Here is a 22,709-nt window from a genome sequence, read left to right on the forward strand (position 1 = left end):
TTTAGTGGTTCATGGATTTATTTGCTTTTTGCTTTTGGTGGACTATTTGTTTAATTGGTTACACCATTTTTGGTGCTCAGGGAGGAAGCAGGTTCACTGTGCTCATAGCCCTGTTAGCTTTCCTTGCTACCCCAGCTTAGACTGTTTTTGCAAGGCCACGAGCCATTCTCTTTCTGGTAGCTCTACTTCTGCATCGGTTCCTAGTTTTCCGGGTCTCCCTGTTTCAGTTCTTGCTTGTCCTTCTGGTAGGCCCCCTGGCTCAGTTTTTGGCTGTTTTTGCCCACATGGTCACCCCCGGACCTTGTTGGTGCTTGTCTGTCTGATATCCTGGTTAGCCTCTGCATGCTACTCGGTCACCCGTCTGTACGTCCCTTTTTGTTATGTCGGCCGCTCGCCCCCTCTCCCCTAGGTTGTGGGCGGTTTCTGTGAGTCCCTGCCTTTTTTGGGGGGTGCTGCGGGCAGCCTCCGGTGTTAGCTGCCTTGGTGGGGGGGTGCTGTCATGTTTTGGCCCTGGACCTGCCCAGAATCAGGTTTTGTCCCCCAGTCTTTGTCTGTTTCCCTCTCTTTGTCCTTCTGTCCTACCCTGAGTGTTTATATTCTGTTTCTTCCACTTTAGTCTTGGTTATATTATCTACTATACTTCAGCCACATTAGGTTCTGTTCTAGTTTAGTGTCTGTTTTTTGGGGTTTTTTTTTACTCATTCTGTGTTATCACGTTAGGTTTTGAGGGCTATCTGTTACACTTCAGCCACTTATTGAGTTCTGTTCTAGTTTAGTCTTCGTCCTTTATTTTCTGGTTATTCAGTCTCTCTGTTTTGAGCACATTAGTCCCTCAGGTTTATCTGTTACACTTAAGCCACATGTTGAGTTCTATTCTAGTTTAGATCCAGCCTTTAATTTTCTGTTGTTCTGTTTCTGCTTTTTCATTTGTTTATTCTGTTTCCCTAACGTTTGAATTCTAGGTTTCTAGAATTCTATGGCCTATGTACAGTGACAAATTCTAGATCTAGGTGTATGCTTGGGACTTGGGAGGGTGGTCGCATCTCCTCCACTCTCCCTTATATCTCTGCTTTTAACCTTCAAGTCCCTACTTCACCAGGGTGTGAATTCCTCAAAAACTATATTGGATTCTGGATCTATTGGATTAACCATGGAATTGATCAGCTGGTCTCTGAACGCTATTGACACCATTTTTTCTACAAGAGGGTCAGGACCGGGGGATCCTGCCTGCCCAGATGGAACGTATCCTGCGGGCTATGTCCTCGACTCCTGGAGTTCCTGGCGTGTGGCATGCTTGGCACCTTTCTCCGTTGAGGATGTCAAGGATTTATTCATTTTTGGTCTCATGGCAGCAGGGCTGGTACTTTTTGGCTTATGTGCTGCCCTGATCTACCAGAAAATTGGCAAGATGGCGGCATCAAGAACCAGGGGCCGTCACTTGTCCGTCATGATTAACGAGGTTGGCAAGGCAGCGCATTCTCAGACTGCGTTGACTCTTGAACTCAGACGCAAATTGGATGACACCTTCGAGCTGATGCGTGCCTTGCCGTTGAAGCTGAAGGTTTCGGAGGCCAGTGAATACTCTTAATTCATAATTGGGATTTGGCTGTTCAAGTGGAACTGTTAAAAAGTGTTTTTCACTGCTCAGCTGCAACACTACAAGCTATCTAGCCTCAAGGTCAATTGCCCACTGTTTACCTCCAGAAGAATTTATTCAGACCTTGGTGAGATTATTTGGCTCCATTCTTATCTCAACCCACAAAGACAATAACTGACTTACACATGGACTGAAGCATGCTCCAGCTTCTCCTTTTACCTCTCTGACAGCCCACACAGAGGTCTCTGTCTTCACGGGAACGTGGAAGTGAACACGTCCAAACACCTGCAGTCTATCTCCAGAAAGAGAAAGAAGAGCACACACACTCCCTCTTTTATACAAACACTCCTCTGCCACAACCAGCTGCTGTCAATCCACCAGCTGAACATCATTAAGGTCATCCATCCTGCTACAATCTACCCCCACAAATTAAATCGTCGCCCCGACGATGGAATAGACCCCATTCCTTAACCTTAGTCATACCACCTATATTACATAGGGCCAGAAGGACCCACTTGCACTGCAGACTGTGGAAGATGATGAATATTAGAATGATGACCCGCAGTAACCCTAGTCGTCCGCCGAAGTACAACTTCTTCACTAGCGGGGAGGGAAGACGTACTAGACTCCACTTGCAGAGATGACACAACAACCACTGGATCTACTGGTGGACTCAACTGCGGGGAAGCAGGTAAACTCAAAACCCAACCCACTCCACCTGAGGGGCATCCTGGGTCACCTCTCCCACCCCCTCCACCTGAGGAGCAGGCGGAGTCACCACTTCCTGCACAACTGAAGCAGACGCAGGGTCCTCAGAGCCTGACACCAACCACCCACCATTACGCCAACACCCGTCCTCTAATGGCTCCACCACAGATGGAAAAACTCCACAGGGGGCAGAGAATGGGCCACAACCTCATCAGGGAACCAACCACTACCACTACCTTCAACAATGAGCGATGAACCTGCTTGGCTCTGGTTAAATCATCCTTATGGGCGATTGTATAAACAGTCCCTTCTTCCTGTGGTGCCCTCAGGACATGATTCATCACAGAGGACCACTGGTCTTGGATCTTATGACGGCTCCGTACCCCAAAATCTCGCAACCAGACCAACTGGCCCTCCTTCAGGGGAACATCACGGACACGCTGATCATAATCCTTCTTACGCCGCTCTGCAGCGGCCTTCAGCCGATCCCGGGCTCCATCAAAAGCCATCTGCAAGCGGGTCTGGTGCTCCCGGACCCACTCATGAACACAACCACCCACAGGCTCCTGAACTCGACCCAACAGAAAATCGACTGGAAGTCTTGGCTCCTGACCAAACGTCAACAAAAAAGGAGACTCACCAGTTGCCTGATGCGGCGTCATGTTATAAGCATACAGAACCTGGGGCAAACAGGAACACCACTGATGCTTTCGAGACACGGGCAGCGTGCGCAACAGATCATGAAGCATTCTATTAAAATGCTCACACTGCCCATTCCCAGATGGATGATATGGTGTAGTACGAGACTTCTCTATGCCATAAAAGCCACACAACTGCTGGATCAATACACTCTCAAAACTCTGTCCCTGATCAGAATGTATCCGAGCTGGAACCCCAAACCTCAAAAACCACTCCATAACCAGAACTTGAGCTACTGTAGGAGCTCGCTGGTCACGGGTAGGGACTGCCCACGTGTACTTAGTAAAGACATCAGTCATTACCAGAACGTCTTCCACTCCACCATGACTAGGCTCTAGAACAGTAAAATCAATGGCAAGAATCTCATTAGGCCGAGATGCCAACAGGTGTCCCATAAGGCCACGAGCCACTGGTTAGTTCACCTTTGCTACCTGACACCTCTCAAATCAAATCAATTTCATTTATATAGCGCCAAATCACAACAAACAGTTGCCCCAAGGCGCTTCATATTGTAAGGCAAAGCCATACAATAATTATGGAAAAACCCCAACTGTCAAAATGACCCCCTGTGAGCAAGCACTTGGCGACAGTGGGAAGGGAAAAACTCCTTTTTAACAGGAAGAAACCTCCAGCAGAACCAGGCTCAGGGAGGGGCAGTCTTCTGCTGGGACTGGTTGGGGCTGAGGGAGAGAACCAGGAAAAAGACATGCTGTGGAGGGGAGCAGAGATCAGTCACTAATGATTAAATGCAGAGTGGTGCATACAGAGCAAAAAGAGAAAGAAACACTCAGTGCATCATGGGAACCCAGCAGTCTAAGTCTATAGCAGCATAACTAAGGGATGGTTCAGGGTCACCTGATCCAGCCCTAACTATAAGCTTTAGCAAAAAGGAAAGTTTTAAGCCTAATCTTAAAAGTAGAGAGGATGTCTGTCTCTCTGATCCGAATTGGGAGCTGGTTTCAGAGGAGAGGAGCCTGAAAGCTGAAGGCTCTGCCTCCCATTCTACTCTTACAAACCCTAGGAACTACAAGTAAGCCTGCAGTCTGAGAGCGAAGCGCTCTATTGGGGTGATATGGTACTATGAGGTTACTCTCACATGCCTGGCACCAATCTGCCACTTCTGCAGACATCCCTGGCCAATAACACCGCTGACGTAAAAGCTCTAGGGTCCTCTCGACCCCTTGATGAGCATGCCCTTGATGAACCTCAGTCAACACATCGGCTTTTGAAGCTGCAGGCAACACCAACTGCAACACAGCCCCAGCTCCATTGGACTTAAACACCTGACGGTACAAGACACCATCCCTCTCCACCAACTGGTCCCACTGCCGAAGCAGCACCCGGGCTGACTGTGACACCTGATTGCGCTCTTTCTTATCAGGACCTCTTTTACGGCCACAAAACACCCAAACCTCCCGAATCAATGGATCAGCCCACTGCACTGCAGCCAGGTCAGATGGAAGACGGTGGGGCAAGACTGCAACCACAGCCTGCCTTACATCTACCTTATTCCCCTGGCAAACCTGTTGCAGCGGCTCCAGAAGCTGGGCACCACTAACCATTACCTGGAAGTCCTGCATCTCAGGAGAATGCAACCGAGAAAGGGCATCCGCATTCTTATTACTACAACCCGAACGATACTTAATCTCAAAATCAAACGAGGCCAACTGCGCTGCCCAACGTTGCTCAGTAGTACCAAGTTTTGCAGATGACAAATGACTCAAAGGATTGTTGTCAGTGTACACAATGCACTTATGGCCCAGCAAGTACTCCCTGAACTTCTCGATCATTGCCCACTTGAGTGCCAAAAATTCCAACTTCATAGAGCTGTACTTCACCATGTTACGCTCAGTAGGGCGTAACCCACAACTCGTGTAAGCAATTGGCCTAAATTTACCATTCTGTTCCTGAGACAACACTACTCCCATCCCCCCATAGCTAGCATCCACCTCCAAAATAAATGGAAGACTAAAATCGGCATATGCCAGCACAGGTGCGGAGGTAAGATTAGCTTTTAAAGTCTCAAAGCTACGGCCACATTCCTCTGTCCAATAACCTGAAACTAGCTGATCTACCCGACTGGGCTTCACCTCAGCCAACTCTGCTACCAACTTGTGTAGGGGTGCTGCCAACCTTGCAAAACCACCTACAAACCAGCGGTAGTAGCTGGCAAAGCCCAGAAAAGAGCGCAGTTCAGAGTGTGTGACCGGAGGTGGCCAATGAGCAACCACCTCCACCTTGCTAGGGTCAGTAGCAACACCCTTATCAGAGATGACATGCCCCAGGTAACGCACTTCCTGCTGAAAAAATGCACACTTTTGGGTTTCACCTTTAACCCCTCATGCTGCAAACGCTCCAGCACCACCCTCAGCCTATCCAGATGTTGCTCAATAGTAGAGGAAAAAAAAACACATCATCCAAATACAACAGTAAGGACAGACACTGCTGATCACCAAAAATCCTCTGCATCAATCTCTGAAAAGTACCAGGAGCATTGCAAAGCCCAAAGGGCATCCGGTTCCACTCAAACAAACCAAAAGGCATGCAGAAGGCCGTCTTATGACGATCAGCCTCCGCCACAGGAACCTGATTATACCCACTCGCCAGATCCATGGTAGAAAACCAATGAGCCCCAGTGAGGGCAACCAAGGACTCATCAATCCGAGGCAAAGGGAAGGCGTCCTTCCTAGTTTTTCCATTCAAGAGCCTGTAATCAACACACATACGCAAACTGCCCTCCTTTTTCTTAACCAGCACAATAGGAGAGGCATAAGGACTGCTACTCTCCCTAATAACCTGTGTTCCAAGCAGCTGATTAATATGATCTTTGACAACCTCATACTCAGATGGCGGAATTCTGCGATACCGCTGTCGCACTGGAACATCATCCAGGAGCGGAATCTCATGCGATATTAGGTCAGTACAACCGGGATCCCCATCTTGGGCTGAAAAGACAGAACTAAACTGACCCAACAATGCTCTCACCTTACCTTGTACTTCCAGAGGTAAGTGACCCAATTCCAGGGCTGCAATCTGATCCTGCACTGATGGAGAAATGGACTGCGAGGCCACTACCGCCTCCACCGGGGGCACCTCAGCAACCCCCAAAGGCAGACTCACAACCCAAACGTCCTCTAAAGTGCCAATCATAGCCCGGGGACATAGCCACACATCCACTGATCCCACATTCACCACCGGAATGTAGACTATACCCCGCTCCACCTGCACCAATGCAGGAGATGCCAACAGTCCAGCAGGCAAGCCATACTCCACAGGCTCAAACAGGGCCGCCTCACCAGAATACCGCTCCGAGCATGTAGCCCTAACAAACTTCATTACACTGCCCGGGATCCGACAAGCCTCTCCCCATGAACCTTAACCTTCCCTACTCCTTGATCCACAATACCACTAGCCTTGTGGCACTTCTGAAACGCCTGTGTGACATACTCAGGAGCTTCCGCCACCGCTGGCAAATCAAACAGGGAAACCCCGTGCTGCCCAAAAAGTTCCCCATAACACCTGCGGATGACATTCATCCCCAGGACCCTAGAAGCCTGCGGAGACACACCAGACACATCTTTAACCAACAGCTTACCACAAAGCTCCACATCCAACTCCAAATAGCTGCTTTAAGCTGTAGCCAATGACATGATTTCAGCCACCCCAAACCCCCTGGCTCAAACTGCTGATGAAAAAAGACTCTGGAATAGTTGACACCATAGATCCTGTATCTATCAGACAAGGGATCCCAACTCCCCCCATGTTCACCATTAAATGAGGACACGGTGACACAAGCTTGGACACTACCTTGACACACGTCCTACCCAAACCTGAGCCAGTAACTTGCTCCCCCCCCCCCCCTCCCCGAGCTGTGGCTCCGCAGCTCCGCGGGCACTAGTTTCCTGACCCCTGAGCAGCGGAAGATGGTTTGTTTAATGAAGAGGCCGACAAAAAGGATTGACTGCAAGCCACCACCCGAACTCCATCACACTCCCTTGCAAAGTGACCTGGTTTCTGGCAGCGCCTACAAATTATAGACCCCCGGGGAACTGATTGACGAAACCGCCCAGAATCCTGCAAATGGGAAATACTCTGAGTCAGCCGATTCAACTGCTCCTGTTGCCGCCGGAGCATCTCCCTTACTTCCTGCAGTTCTGAGGCCTGAAAAGAACCAGCCTCCACCTGGCCACTGCCCTGAACCCCGCACTGAGTACCCACAACAGACTGGATGGAAAAATGACTACCCTTCGTACCACCAGGTAAACCCTCTCGTTCCCACCTAATTGCCTCACCCCTAACCTCCAACAAGGTAGCGGTCGGCTGCTGGTGCACAAACTGCTTCAACTCGCGCCGAAGTGACCCATCAAACACACACTCAACAGACTGATCATGTAACAAAATCTCTGCATTTGGGACACCATTAGACGCACGCTGCTTAACAGATGTCATCAGACTCATTAATGCCAATGAAAACCCTAACAGAGTCTCTCCCTCACGCTGTCTGCAGGGAAAAAAGGCCTCTTGAAGTGCCACATAAGATTCTGTATCCCCATACAGCTCCTGCAACACCCCAATGATCTTTAATGGGTCTGAACGCTCTTCACTGGAACGATGCTTTATTTCCTCACATGCTTCCCCCTCCAGATGGTCAAAAAAAAAAAAAAAAATGCCTGGTCAGCTTCAGAGACATGACAGGCTCTCACACAAGTTTGCATCTCCTCCTCTGTCTTACCATTAAACATGGGACATTTTCTATCTCGGGGTAAAAAAATAAACTTCTCCATTACTGGAGCACTACCACTAGAGGACACTTTAGATGAGGGCTCTATACTTGGGCCAGGCGCTGCCTCAGCCTGTTCCTGCTTCAACCTCTCATTCTCCACCCTAAGCTGAATGAGTAACTCTCACAGCTCCTGTGTTCCCCACAATCAATCAATCAATCAATCAACTTTTTTCTTATATAGCGCCAAATCACAACAAACAGTTGCCCCAAGGCGCTCCATATTGCAAGGCAAGGCCATACAATAACCATGAAAAACCCCAACGGTCAAAACGACCCCCTATGAGCAAGCACTTGGCCACAGTGGGAAGGAAAAACTCCCTTTTAACAGGAAGAAACCTCCAGCAGAACCAGGCTCAGGGAGGGGCAGTCTTCTGCTGAGACTGGTTGGGGCTGAGGGAAAGAACCAGGAAAAAGACATGCTGAGAAGGGGGGCAGAGATCGATCACTAATGATTAAATGCAGAGTGATGCATACGGAGCAAAAAAAGAAAGAAACAGTGCATCATGGGAACCCCCCACAGTCTACGTCTAAAGCAACATAACCAAGGGATGGTCCAGGGTCACCCGATCCAGCCCTAACTATAAGCCTTAGCGAAAAGGAAAGTTTTAAGCCTAATCTTAAAAGTAGAGAGGGTATCTGTCTCCCTGATCTGAATTGGGAGCTGGTTCCACAGGAGAGGAGCCTGAAAGCTGAAGGCTCTGCCTCCCATTCTACTCTTACAAACCCTAGGAACCACAAGTAAGCCCGCAGTCTGAGAGCGAAGCGCTCTAATGGGGTAATGTGGTACTACGAGGTCCCTAAGATAAGATGGGACCTGATTATTCAAAACCTTATAAGTAAGAAGAAGAATTTTAAATTCTATGAGGATGAGGATGCGACCAAAATAGGGGAAATTACTTGCACCGAGGCCACCTGCTGCTTTGCTCTGGAAAACAGAAAAAATAAATTAAACACACAAAAAAAATTTACTTCACCAAAAAAGAAACAGAACACACCTCTCTAGTCTCAATTTGCATCCCACTTCTTCACACCAAAATGTGGCAAAACGTACAGGTTACTCCTAATCGTCAATCGACTTCTGACACCACCCTGGGAATTTCACACAGAGAATTCGACAGTTGAATAACTTCAACCTAAGACACACAGGTTCGTTGCAATTGAGACAGAGACGTGGTTCCCAAATACAAAAAGAATTTATTAACCATCAGATTTCTAGTTAAAAAGACAATTTTATAAAAACTGATTTTAAAACACCATGGATCATGACCACATGAGGGCGCCCTTGCCTCACGCAGCCCGGCAGCACACGCAGCTGGCAGAGTTTTCCAAATGTCCACACTGAGCGTAAAGCCGCCGCAGCAAACAGGGCACATCCAGCGGTCTCACAAGACGAGATCTTTCAGCAGAGCACCAGAGCAAAGCAGCAGGGCCTCCTTCCACAGCTTGGTCCAAAATCCAAACCGTCCGTCACAGCAATCAGCTGTAACTCGACACCACCGCAGAGCGTCAAGAGCACCACAAACTCAGCAGCGCACCACCAATGACAGCCCACACAGAGGTTTCTGTCTTCACAGGAACGTGGAAGTGAACACGTCCAAACACCTGCAGTCAGTCTCCAGAAAGAGAAAGAAGAGCACACACACTCCCTCTTTTATACAAACACTCCTCTGCCACAACGAGCTGCACTCAATCCACCAGCTGAACATCATTAAGGTCATCCATCCTGCTACTTAATGACAATGACAATAAAATCTATCTATCTATCTATCTATCTATCTATCTATCTATCTATCTATCTATCTATCTATCTATCTATCTATCTATCTATCTATCTATCTATCTATCTATCTATCTATCTATCTATCTCTGTCTGTCTGTCTGTCTGTCTGTCTGTCTGTCTGTCTGTCATTATTTCCTAATTAACATTTGTCTTGTCACTGTCACATTCCTCTTTTTGCTGCTTTAGTCTGACACACCCACCTCCACTCTTATCTCATCCAGCCACGCCTTCTTCCTTGCACCTCCAGCCTTGTTCCAAGCCTCCTGTAGCTTGCTTAGTCTGTTTTTTGCTCTTCTCGACCCCTGCTTGTCTTTGACCACGTTTTTGTCTCAGTCAGTTATCCTGCTCCTCCTGAACCCAGCCTGTTTTTTTGACTCCATTTTTGACTTATCCTATGCACCTGTTTGCCCGTGCTGGAACTCTGCTTGTTTACTGATCACACCTCTGCCTTATGACCGTCTGTACCGCCGCCTGTCTGATTGTCATCCTGTGCACCGACCTAAGCCTGTTTTTGATTAAACCTTTTACTTATCCTCCAGCTGAATCATGAGCCTGCATTGGTGTCCACCTGCCTGCTGCGCCACGTCACCACAGTTCCTGACAATATTGTAGACAATATTAGGCTGGAGCCTACCCCAGCAGTCATAGAGCGCGAGGCGGGGTACCCCCAGGACAGGATACCAGTCTGTCGCAGGGCCATGAAATAAAAAATAAAAAAAAGTTCCTGCTTCTTTCGCCCAACTTTGTGTTATGTGTGAAGGGGCCATTACGTTGATGTGTTACGTTGATGCATTCTGTGTGACCCTGGTGTGTTGCATTGGTGTGTTTCTACATTGCATTTCTGCATTTTGTTGACGTGTTACATTGGTGCCTTACGTTGGTACTTTTCTGCATTATGTTGATAGGTTCCATTGGTGTGTTTCTGCATTATGTTGGTGCATTTCTGCTTCATGTTGGTACATTTCAGTGTTACTCTGGTGCATTATGTTGATGTGTTTCTGTCTTACGTTGATACGTTTCTGCATTACCTTGATGTGTTACATTAGTGAGTTTCTGCATTACCCTCGTGCAGTACATTGGTGCTTTTCTGCATTACCCTGGTATATTATGTTGGTGCTTCTCTGCATTACCCTGGTGCACTACGTTGGTGCTGTTCTGCATTACCCTGGTGCATTACGTTGGTGCTTTTTTGCATTACCCTGATGCATTACATTGGTGCTTTTTTGCATTACCCTGATGCATTACATTGGTGCTTTTTTGCATTACCCTGGTGCATTACGTTGGTGCTTTTTTGCATTACCCTGGTGCATTATGTTGGTGCTTTTTTGCATTACCCTGGTGCATTACGTTGGTGCTTTTTCGCATTGCCCTGTTGCATTACATTGGTGCTTTTTTTTGCATTACGCTGGTGCATACGTTGGTGCTTTTTTGCATTACCCTGGTGCATTACGTTGGTGCTTTTTCGCATTACCCTGATGCATTGTGTTGGTGCTTTTTTGCATTGCCCTGGTGCTTTTTTGCATTACCCTGATGCATTACGTTGGTGCTTTTTTGCATTGCCCTGGTGCATTACATTGGTGCTTTTTTGCATTACCCTGGCGCATTACGTTGGTGCTTTTTGCATTACCCTGATGCACTACGTTGGTGCTTTTCTGCATTACCCTGGTGCACTACATTGGTGCTTTTCTGCATTACCCTGGTGCATTACATTGGTGCATTACATTGATACATTATATTGGTGTGTTTTTGCATTGCGTTGGTGCATTCCTGCATTATGTTGGTGCATTTCTGTGCTACCTTGGTGCATTTGTTGATCCAGGGACAGTTGGGAAAAACATGGATGTATTGATAGAACGAAATTATAATTCAATGTTTCTCAAAGCGGTGGAGGAGAAAGAAATATTAGATTGTCATGGTTTTGGCTTGATCAGGGCATTGAGCCATCTTTCCCCCCTTTCTGTTCTCCTTCTGCCCCAGTTTTGTGTTATTAGTTGTTTGTTTTCATCCTGGTTTATTCTCTGTTCTAGTTTTGCTGTTCTCATTTCGGTTGGTTTCTGTTGTACTTTTATATCGGTATTGTTTAGTATTGATTTCCTGATCAGTTCTCTTGTAGTTTCTTTTTGTTCTCATCATGTAGTTTCTCATGTTTGATTTCAGTTCCTGTTATTGTAGTTTTTTATGCTGTGTTAGTTCTGTCCTTAGTTTGATCTCACGCCCAGTTATTTATGGTTACACCCTGCACCTGCCATTATGTTTTTCCCTCACTTTGATTCAGTCTATTTTGTTTCCATTCACTCCCACTCTTGCACCAGCTCACGTGTCTTTGTGTATTACATCACTTCAGTTTGTACACTCCCCTCCTCACAATCTTGTCTGTGCGTTATCTTTGTTCACTAGCCACGCCCCCTTCTAGATTGTACCTTACATGCACCTCTTTGACACCACCTGTCCCTCGTTTCACACTAATTAGTCCACATGTATTTAAACCCCACAGTTCTTCACTTCTCTGCCAGATTGTTGTCTCAGTACACTTTCCAGCGCCCTTCACAGTCCTGTTTTTGTCAAGCTGTGTATCGAACTGTTGCTCTGTGTTTCCTCGACCATGCCTCTTGCCTCATCCCAGATGTCGGTGTTTGCTCGTGCCTCTGACCCCTGATCGTTCATGACTGTGTCTCTGCCTAATCCTGCTCGGACGTCTGCTGCCCTGACTGACTACATGTGTACCGAAACCAAGCCTGGAATAAAGACCGTGATTTCTCCAATACCTAAGCCTATTCTGGGAGTTTGCATTGCGGGTCCAGCCGTCATGATAGTCGGGCAGTCGCCCGGCCTGACATAGATATTGTTAAAAAATGTAAAAACAAACATCAACTGATTATACTGACATTGATATGACAACAGTAATAGAAGTCATTGAAGGGATCTCAAAACCTTTAACATACATCTGTAATTTATCATTTCAAACTGGTTCATTCCCAAACAAGATGAAAATAGCCAAAGTCATTCCACTGTACAAAACTGGAAACGAGCATCATTTCAACAACTACAGACCTGTGTCTTTACTTCCACAATTTTCCAAAATACTAGAAAAACTTTTTAATAATAGCTTGGATATATTCATTGAAAAGCACAAAAGTAAGAAAAGTACTCTTCAATAACCAAAATGGTTTTAGATCAAACAGTACAACATCATTAGCAAAAATACAAGCAATTGAAGAAATCACAAATGCCATTGAACAAAAGAAATATGCAGTTGGAATATTTATTGACATTAAGAAAGCCTTTGACACAATCAACCATGAAATACTAATTAAAAACCTGGAAAGATGTGGGATCAGAGGTATTGTATCAGACTGGGTTAGAAGCTATTTACAGAGATAGCAGTTTAAGATGGGTGATGTCAGTTCCGAATGTTTGGACATTGTTTGTGGGGTACCACAGGGGTCAGTGTTGGGGCCCAAACTATTTATATTGTATATGAATGATATTTGTAAGGTGTCACAGATACTCGAACTGGTGTTGTCTGCTGATTACATGAATATTTTCTGTTCTGAGGAGAATTTAAAAGAAATGGTAGAGGAAATCACTGAAGAAATGAACAAATTGAAAGTATGGTTTGACGGAAACAAACTGTCATTGAACTTAAATAAGACAAAACTAATGTTATTTGGGAACTGCAGAACCAATGAGCAAGTACGAATACAGATAGACGGGGTGCAGATTGAAAGGGTTGATGAAAATAAATTCCTTGGGGTAATAATACATGAGAAAATCAGTTGGAAACCATACATCAAATATATACAAACCAAATTATCAAGAAGCTTTTCAGTGTTAAAGTAAAAGATGTTTTGGATCATAAATCACTCCACATCTTATACTGTTCCATTGTCTTACTGTATTTCAATTACTGTGTAGAAATTTGGGGTAATAACTATATGAGTTCAATGAAATCACTAATAATTCTTCAAAAAAGGGCAATACGGGTCATTCATGATGTCAGCTATCAAGGTCATACTCACTCACTCTTCTTAAAATCAAAACTATTAAAATTAACAGACATAGTTAAATTCCAAACAGCACAGATCTTGTACAAGGCAAAAAATGACCTTCAACCAAAAAATCTACAGAAATTGTTTAAGGATCGGGGGGGGCGGACATAAATTACGAGGGAAATACAACTTCAAAATGAACAAAATCCACGCAAACAAGAAACGATTCTGCATTTCATTCTGGGGGCTGAGACTGTGGATTCAGCAGTTTAAAACAAAATATAAGGAATGTGTTTTCACAGGATACAGGGATGAAGTATGAGAGTCACAAGGTGTTCACGGGAAAGTGTTATTGATTATTTATTTCTATATTTGTTATATGGATTTATTGATGTTCATTGTTTGTTGGGTCTATCTTTTCTGTTGTTTTGTTTTGTCGGGTTCCTTATGTCTTTTTTCTATATTGTATCATTGTATCATTATTATTGTTGTCATTATTATTATGATTGTCAGTAGTATTTTTAAGGAAACAGATTGATATATGAATCATACAGGGAGAAGGGGTGGGATTAGATTAGTTTTGATGTCTTCTCAGTCCTTTTTGAACTAACTGTAATTTTACATTGTCTGTTTTATTTTTTCTTTTGTTATGTTCAAAATAAATCTTCAACTCAGTATGTGTTGCATTGATGCGTTTCTGTGTTACGTTTCTGCATTACATTGATACATTACTCGTATATTGGTGTGTTTCTGCATTGCGTTGGTGCATTCCTGCGTTATGTTGGTGCATTTCTGTGTTACATTGGTAAGTTTCTGTGTCATGTTGATGCCATTGTTGGTGCATTTCCGCATTATGTTGGTGTGTTTCTGCATTACGTTGGTGTGTTACGTTGGTGCATTGCCTTTGGGGTTGTAATTAGTCATGGTTACACAATGGTCTTAATGACACAACTGTGCATCATTACACATTTTTTCTTCTCTTTCAGTGTCAGTACAGTTTTCCAGCAGAGACTCTCTCTGATCTTTGCCGTGTTCGTTCTTTATTCTCTGATCTTTACCTCTATGTGGATTTTTACTGTAAGTACCCGATAGATTATTAAACATTATTAGAACTGAGTGTTAAATATTTTTCTTTGAAGTGGTTGCTAAACTTCAATTGTCAGAACAGGTTTTTAATTGTCTGACTGTCTTTAAACCACTTTCAGGTTTTCCGGATCAAAAGAAGAAGAAGCTGCTTTATCTGGCAGGAACCATCCCGGTTCAGTTTGAAGGTTTGAAGTGGTAGGATGTGATTTGGTTTGGTCCACTTTGATCTGGATTGGTTTGATGAGCATCTGTCTTACTCTGGATCATCACAGGTGGTGACTATAATATTCCACTTTGCATCTGGCTCCATGAGACCCACCCAGTCAACAGGCCCCGTTGTTATGTCTGTCCTACTGTCTCCATGGTGATTAATCCTGCTTGTCCTTGTGTGGATGCCAATGGCAACATCAGTCTGGATGGACTAAGGAACTGGACCAGTGTAAGATGGGTTACCCTCACTCCTTATTCTGGGTCTAATGTGGTTCATTCTTCCTGTGACTTTGTTGACCTGTAGCGTCTCATGGACAGCAACAGGTCAAACATGGGGTAGGCAGGGTGTGAGGAGATTCCTGTGATGGCCTTGGTTCGTCTAAGACAGCAGGATGTGATGATATTTTCCAGGCTGGACAGAAGTCAGCTGATGATCTTTTGGGCAATGTTTATGATACTCTGCATCGCCTTTCTGTCCTCATTGTGAAGCCTGCATATTCCACTCCCAGACAGTATGTCAGTACGCTCTCCACCGAGGAGTGATAGAAGGCCAGAAGCAGCTTCTTGTCCAGATTGTTCTTCCTGAGGACATGCAGGAAGTGTAGCTGTTGCTCAGCATTCTTAACTAGAGCCCTGATGTTGGAGGTCCAGGTGTGGTCTTTGAAGATGTGGGTGCCCAGAAACCTGAAGGTGGTGACAGTTTCCACCTGTTCTCCTTTTATGAGGGGGTGTGGTCCTGTCTGTTCTTCCTGAAGTCCATAGTGAGTTTTTTTGTCTTATGAACGTTCAGGGTCAGGTTGTTCTCTGAGCACCAGAGTGACAGTTTCTCCACCTTGGCCCTGTACACTGTCTCGTCCCCATCGCAGATGAGTCCAACCACTGTGGTATCATCTGCATATTTCATAATGCGGTTGGTTGGATAGGTTGGAGAGCAGTCGTAGGTGTACAAGGCGTAGAGTCGAGGGCTCAGAACACAGACTTGAGGGTGAACCAGCGCTGAACCCAAAGCAGTTCCATCACTGGGTTCATGCAGAAGTACCATGCACCTGCTCGCTAACCAGACCAATTGTTTGAGTCATCATACATTAACTAGCTGAAATTTGATGACAAAGGTGCTGTTGGTGTTTGCATTAGCTGGCTAATTTGTGGCTTTTCAAAACAGGGTGTGTCCAATCTCTCATGGCTCGTTTCAGAGATGAGGTGGGCTTTCCAGAAAGATACACCTCTCTATGCCTCGCCCCTTGTACAGGCCAGGTATCCAACATCATGTGTGTTGGCATCAAAGCGAGCAGGAGAGTCAGCAGAAAGGTCAGTGAGTGTGAGTAATACAAGGACCTCAGGCTGAAGCTAAAGTTTGGTCTAAAGTCTTGATGTTCATAAGGCTTCATTTTGGACTAATCATGTGATATCACAATCATTCTTTGATGTTTCTCTTCTCCTTTAGCCAGCAACCTCCCAACATCTTCACCTCATCACCCTCATCCTCTTTGCAGACTCTCTCACTCACCACTGCTGTGTCCAGACCAAAAGGTTTGTCTGTCCAGATGTGTCCATCTGTCCACCTGCTTTCATAATGTTTAGTGTGGTCCACAAAAAGTAGAACCTCTGTATGGGTATGGAACACAACCCCTGACATGTGGCCATTGGGTCCCTGTGTTGTGGTTTGCCCCATATGTTGATTGTCATTGTGTTCTGGCCGTGTCTTTCTGTTGGTTGTCTTTGTGATCTGTCCTCTGTCTGTGTTATGTCTCAGTTCTGTCCTCTCATCTGTTTGTTTCCTCTGTCTGTGTTATGTCTCAGTTCTGTCCTCTCATCTGTTTGTTGTGTTGTCCTCCTGTGTTTGCACCTGTTTGTTTCTTTGAGTTCCACATTAGTTTTCTGCCTTTGTTTTCTTGGCTTTGTACTGGGTTGTTTTGTGGTTCTCCTTTTTAGTTTGATTAGTATTTAGGAGATGTTTTTGGCTCCACTCACCACAAACTTTCTTTTGAGTTTTGAGTCATTTTGTATGTTAGTTTCTATGTGTGTGTTGCTTTTCGGTGTGTGTCAGTCTTTGGTCATTTATGTTTCTGTATTTATGCCTGTACTGTTTCCTGTTTGAGTTACTAGATTCTTCTTTGGTTTCTTCCATGTTGTGAGTATTTGATTATTCCCTGTTTCCTCCTGTGTGACCAGCCCGCGAGCACGGTTTAAGACTCAACCCAGCCCGCGAGCACGGTTTAAGACGCGACCCAGCCCGCGAGCACGGTTTAAGACACGACCCAGCCCACGAGCACGGTTTAAGACGTGACCTAGACCATGAGCACGGTTTAAAACCCGACCCAGCCCACGGTGCAGAACAACATTGCAACGTGAAAGCTGACGTTGAGAGCGGTGCAGTTGTACCTAACGTGAAAATGAGATGACGGAGGATCTCTTGAAGAGATTTGATCATTTGTGGATTTTTCTGTGATGGATCTGGTTGATTCTTTGTCATTGTCAAAGAAAAAAAGTACAACAAGGAGAGGAAAAAAGCCCTTCCTTGTAATAAACATAATCAGGCTGACATAACTCCTCCCTCTCTGTTCCAGGTAACCAATGGGAGCAGTCCAGAGGTCAGCGGTCATATGCAGAGGATTTGCTGGGAATCGACTTCAGTGCTGCATCAGTTCCTGAGTTGTCCACCTCCTCAGGTCAGACTGTCCCACTGCTCATTGATCAGTATGTCAAACCTAATCAAGCTTGATTACTTAAAGATCAATACTAAAGTACAGGTTAAAAAAAAACTGCTTGACTTCATAACACCCCCCCCCCCCCCCTCCCCCCCCAAAAAAAAAAGAAGCTGTGAGTGTCTCATTTTGGAGACTGGAGCTCAGTGTTGACCTGGTCTGTGTGTTTTCCTTGAACTTGACCCCTGACCTCAGAGGGTTTGTAACTGAGTCCTTCTGTCTGCAGCTGCTCCCCCTGTTGATGTCCTCAGCAGGATGGTTGCCCATCTTCATGTGGACTCTGAGGCTGTGTCGTGTCTTTCTGGTATATTAAATACATCTAATATTTACTGCTGAACAAAACCTGTTATATCGCAACTATTCTCTGCTTCTTCATCAAGGTTCTGGACATGATCCACTTCAAGAACCCGGACCTCAGAAATATCACAGAGAACCGACAGAGTGGACCAGGGTGAGGAAGACCTGCATGAATGGTGCTGAGAGGACTGTGCACGCCATCAGACTGGATCAGAACTGCAGATGGTCCCAGGATTTGGTTTGGGCGATGATGGTGGAATTACAGATCACCCAACTCAAAACCAAAACAGAGGGCTTGTTTCTTTTGTCTGAGGGTCAAACAGAAAGTTTATGAGCTGTTTGTTTGTTTGCTGAGTGACTGGACTTCAGCTCCATGATGTAATTTCCGACACTCTGGTTGACGTTGTGTTGAGTCGCGCCTGTTTATTGTCTTTTGCTGCATAATTAACTTAGACTAGTCGTCTTTAACTGATGATGAATTCTGGTTTCATGAAAACCATGAAGTCCAGTCAACCCAACATTAAGACGCTACAACACCGTACGCCACCATAAAATCAACTGTCGCGTCACACCTTTCACTGACCGCGTGCAGCAACAGATACCAGCAGGCTCCATGGAAATGAGTGTCTGTGCAGCGTCTGGAAGTTTACCAAAACCTGAAAATCATAGCAATGCCACGACACAGCGAGCACTTCCAGGGAACCCCGGAATTTTGCTTCATCTATGATTTATGTGGGCATAGAATCCATTAGCTTAGCGGGAAATTAGTGCAGAAAATCCACTGTGGTGATAGTGCAGTTTATGTGGCAGGGAGGGAAATTCATCAAGTTGAGACTGTGGCCTGTATCCGTAGACCTGTCCATTAAGAGAATCGAGGGAGATGCTTTGCAAACTTCATACCCATTACTGCATTGGATGACATTGAAATTGAGGATGGCCCATTGGCTGTTCCAGCAATATCAAATATTTTGTGTCTGCTACCTACAACCCCTCGGTTCAAATCCCAGCCTGACCAGAAAATCACGAAGGGCCCTTGGGCAAGGTCCTTAATCCCCTTGTTGCTCCCGGTGTGTTGTTTAAGGATATGATTCCTTCTTTATGTTCTCCAATGCCATATACCAACACAGGGCAGAGTAGCTACCTAAACTCTGTGAGTGAGATAGAGTATCTCGTCAATAGTTTTATATTCTCATTGAGGACAACTTTGGATGCTGTAGCTCCTCTGAAAAAGAGAGCTTTAAATCAGAAGTGCCTGACTCCGTGGTATAACTCACAAACTCGTAGCTTAAAGCAGATAACCCGTAAGTTGGAGAGGAAATGGCGTCTCACTAATTTAGAAGATCTTCACTTAGCCTGGAAAAAGAGTCTGTTGTGCTATAAAAAAGCCTTCTGTAAAGCTAGGACATCTTACTACTCATCACTAATTGAAGAAAATAAGAACAACCCCAGGTTTCTTTTCAGCACTGTAGCCAGGCTGACAAAGAGTCAGAGCTCTATTGAGCCGAGTATTCCTTTAACTTTAACTAGTAATGACTTCATGACTTTCTTTGCTAATAAAATTTTAACTATTAGAGAAAAAATTCCTCATAACTATCCCAAAGTCATATCGTTATCTTTAGCTGCTTTCAGTGATGCCGGTATTTGGTTAGACTCTTTCTCTCCGATTGTTCTGAGTTATTTTCATTAGTTACTTCCTCCAAACCATCAACATGTCTATTAGACCCCATTCCTACCAGGCTGCTCAAGGAAGCCCTACCATTAATTAATGCTTCGATCTTAAATATGATCAATCTGTCTTTATTAGTTGGCTATGTACTACAGGCTTTTAAGGTGGCAGTAATTAAACCATTACTTAAAAAGCCATCACTTGACCCAGCTATCTTAGCTAATTATAGGCCAATCTCCAACCTTCCTTTTCTCTCAGAAATTCTTGAAAGGGTAGTTGTAAAACAGCTAACTGATCATCTGCAGAGAAATGGTCTATTTGAAGAGTTTCAGTCAGGGTTTAGAATTCATCATAGTACAAAAACAGCATTAGTGAAGGTTACAAATGATCTTCTTATGGCCTCAGACAGTGGACTCATCTCTGTGCTTGTTCTGTTAGACCTCAGTGCTGCTTTTGATACTGTTGACCATAAAATTTTATTACAGAGATTAGAGCATGCCATAGGTATTAAAGGCACTGCACTGCGGTGGTTTGAATCATATTTATCTAATAGATTACAATTTGTTCATGTAAATGGGGAATCTTCTTCACAGACTAAGGTTAATTATGGAGTTCCACAAGGTTCTGTGCTAGGACCAATTTTATTCACTGTGTACATGCTTCTCTTAGGCAGTATTATTAGACAGCATTGCTTAAATTTTCATTGTTACGCAGATGATACTCAGCTTTATCTATCCATGAAGCCAGAGGACACACACCAATTAGCTAAACTGCAGGATTGTCTTACAGACATAAAGACATGGATGACCTCTAATTTCCTGCTTTTAAACTCAGATAAAACTGAAGTTATTGTACTTGGCCCCACAAATCTTAGAAACATGGTGTCTAACCAGATCCTTACTCTGGATGGCATTACCCTGACCTCTAGTAATACTGTGAGAAATCTTGGAGTCATTTTTGATCAGGATATGTCATTCAAAGCGCATATTAAACAAATATGTAGGACTGCTTTTTTGCATTTACGCAATATCTCTAAAATCAGAAAGGTCTTGTCTCAGAGTGATGCTGAAAAACTAATTCATGCATTTATTTCCTCTAGGCTGGACTATGGTAATTCATTATTATCAGGTTGTCCTAAAAGTTCCCTGAAAAGCCTTCAGTTAATTCAAAACGCTGCAGCTAGAGTACTGACGGGGACTAGAAGGAGAGAGCATATCTCACCCATATTGGCCTCTCTTCATTGGCTTCCTGTTAATTCTAGAATAGAATTTAAAATTCTTCTTCTTACTTATAAGGTTTTGAATAATCAGGTCCCATCTTATCTTAGGGACCTCATAGTACCATATCACCCCAATAGAGCGCTTCGCTCTCAGACTGCAGGCTTACTTGTAGTTCCTAGGGTTTGTAAGAGTAGAATGGGAGGCAGAGCCTTCAGCTTTCAGGCTCCTCTCCTGTGGAACCAGCTCCCAATTCAGATCAGAGAGACAGACACCCTCTCTACTTTTAAGATTAGGCTTAAAACTTTCCTTTTTGCTAAAGCTTATAGTTAGGGCTGGATCAGGTGACCCTGAACTATCCCTTAGTTATGCTGCTATAGACTTAGACTGCTGGGGGGTTCCCATGATGCACTGAGTGTTTCTTTCTCTTTTTGCTCTGTATGCACCACTCTGCATTTAATCATTAGTGATTGATCTCTGCTCCCCTCCACAGCATGTCTTTTTCCTGGTTCTCTCCCTCAGCCCCAACCAGTCCCAGCAGAAGACTGCCCCTCCCTGAGCCTGGTTCTGCTGGAGGTTTCTTCCTGTTAAAAGGGAGTTTTTCCTTCCCACTGTCGCCAAGTGCTTGCTCACAGGGGGTCGTTTTGACAGTTGGGGTTTTTCTGTAATTATTGTATGGCTTTGCCTTACAATATAAAGCGCCTTGGGGCAACTGTTTGTTGTGATTTGGCGCTATATAAATGAAATTGATTTGATTTGATTTGTAGGCGCCTTACATGGGAGCAGCCTGACATCAGGGTGAATGTGAGGCACTGATGTGTAAAGCTGGATATAAATGCAGTCCATTTACCATTTACCCCTAAATCCCAATAGTGCAATTGTCAATCCCACTGGGTCTCATTAATATAAGGTCACTGTCCTCAAAATCACTGTTGATAAAAGATCTAATATTGGAACACTACTTAGATATGATTGGTTTATGTGAAACCTCGCTAAAACGTACTGCTGTCCTCCCTGTAAATGAAGCCTGCACACCAGTATACACATTTAGTCATGTCCCTCGTGATACGAAGCAAGGCGGGGGATTTGCTCTAATTTATAAATCTAATTTATAAAGCCTATTAGCTGTTCGGGGTCTAAACAGTGGTGGGCACTGCTAACTACAAAGTTAGCTTCAATAACCATTCATCAGATAACTGAAAAGTTATCTTTTATGAAAATAAACTGGTAAACTGGTAAAAAAAATTATCTTTATTACAGATAACCAATAACTTTTAGTGTTGATTTGGACGCGGCCACATCAGATTACACTGTCGGCTTCTTATAAACCAGTTTCACTTGAAGCGCCACAGGGGCTGCTGGGTAAATTCAAGGATCACAAACACACAAGAACACACACACACACACACACAAAAAAAAGCAGTAAATCACAGTATTAGAAGTCACAGTTTATCTCGGTATTAGATACACCGTCATTTACAAACTAAAAGCTGCTGTTTTTTTTCACACACTTTGAACCCTGCGGCTTAAACAACCGAAATACATCCATTAATGCATTGATTGGCACATACGAGGTCTATTAGAAAAGTATCCGACCTTATTATTTTTTTCAAAAACTATATGGATTTGAATCACGTGTGACTGCGTCAGACAAGCTTGAACCCTCGTGGGCATGCAAGAGTTTTTTCACGCCTGTCGGTTGCGTCATTCGCCTGTGGACAGGCTTTGAGTGAGCACTGGTCCACCCCTCCCGTTGGAATTCCTTTGTGTGACTACTTGCTGAGAGACTGCCGCTTTGCTTGATCAAAATTTTTGGTTTTCTGTGAAAATTTTAAGGGCTGATGAGAGATTATGGAGTGTTACTGTCGCTTTAAGGACTGCCCACTGAGCCAGAGGGCGTGCCCCGAGCCGCCGTCGTCAGCCTGTTTCAAGCTGAAAACCTCCAAATTTAAGCCTCTGTTGACCCAGGACG

At 44.6% G+C, this 22,709-nt stretch overlaps 1 protein-coding gene and 1 long non-coding RNA gene across 3 annotated transcripts in view; one reads left to right on the forward strand and one right to left on the reverse strand.

Moving 5' to 3' along the window:
• The window catches only part of si:dkey-181m9.8 (E3 ubiquitin-protein ligase RNF31), a 156,095-nt gene that overhangs the window by 39,735 nt on the left and 93,651 nt on the right, over positions 1–22,709 (forward strand). Inside the window, exons 2-9 of one of the 2 annotated variants that reach the window (XM_034183161.1) lie at positions 14,543–14,633; positions 14,762–14,827; positions 14,915–15,081; positions 16,015–16,160; positions 16,297–16,382; positions 17,420–17,521; positions 17,784–17,861; positions 17,938–18,008. In XM_034183161.1, coding sequence (XP_034039052.1) covers positions 14,543–14,633; positions 14,762–14,827; positions 14,915–15,081; positions 16,015–16,160; positions 16,297–16,382; positions 17,420–17,521; positions 17,784–17,861; positions 17,938–18,008 — 807 coding nt within the window. Of the gene's footprint in view, positions 1–14,542; positions 14,634–14,761; positions 14,828–14,914; positions 15,082–16,014; positions 16,161–16,296; positions 16,383–17,419; positions 17,522–17,783; positions 17,862–17,936; positions 18,009–22,709 lie in introns of both variants that reach the window. The other variant, XM_034183162.1, reaches the window with a different exon arrangement.
• Positions 1,777–21,885, reverse strand: LOC117521815. Its single transcript, XR_004564065.1, has 3 exons — positions 21,700–21,885; positions 19,813–19,819; positions 1,777–1,787 (listed from the first exon to the last, which is right to left on the reverse strand). It is a non-coding gene; the product is annotated as an uncharacterized LOC117521815 (long non-coding RNA).

The sequence above is a fragment of the Thalassophryne amazonica genome, chromosome 12 (genome assembly GCF_902500255.1).
Source record: "Thalassophryne amazonica chromosome 12, fThaAma1.1, whole genome shotgun sequence".
Classification (NCBI taxonomy): domain Eukaryota; kingdom Metazoa; phylum Chordata; class Actinopteri; order Batrachoidiformes; family Batrachoididae; genus Thalassophryne; species Thalassophryne amazonica.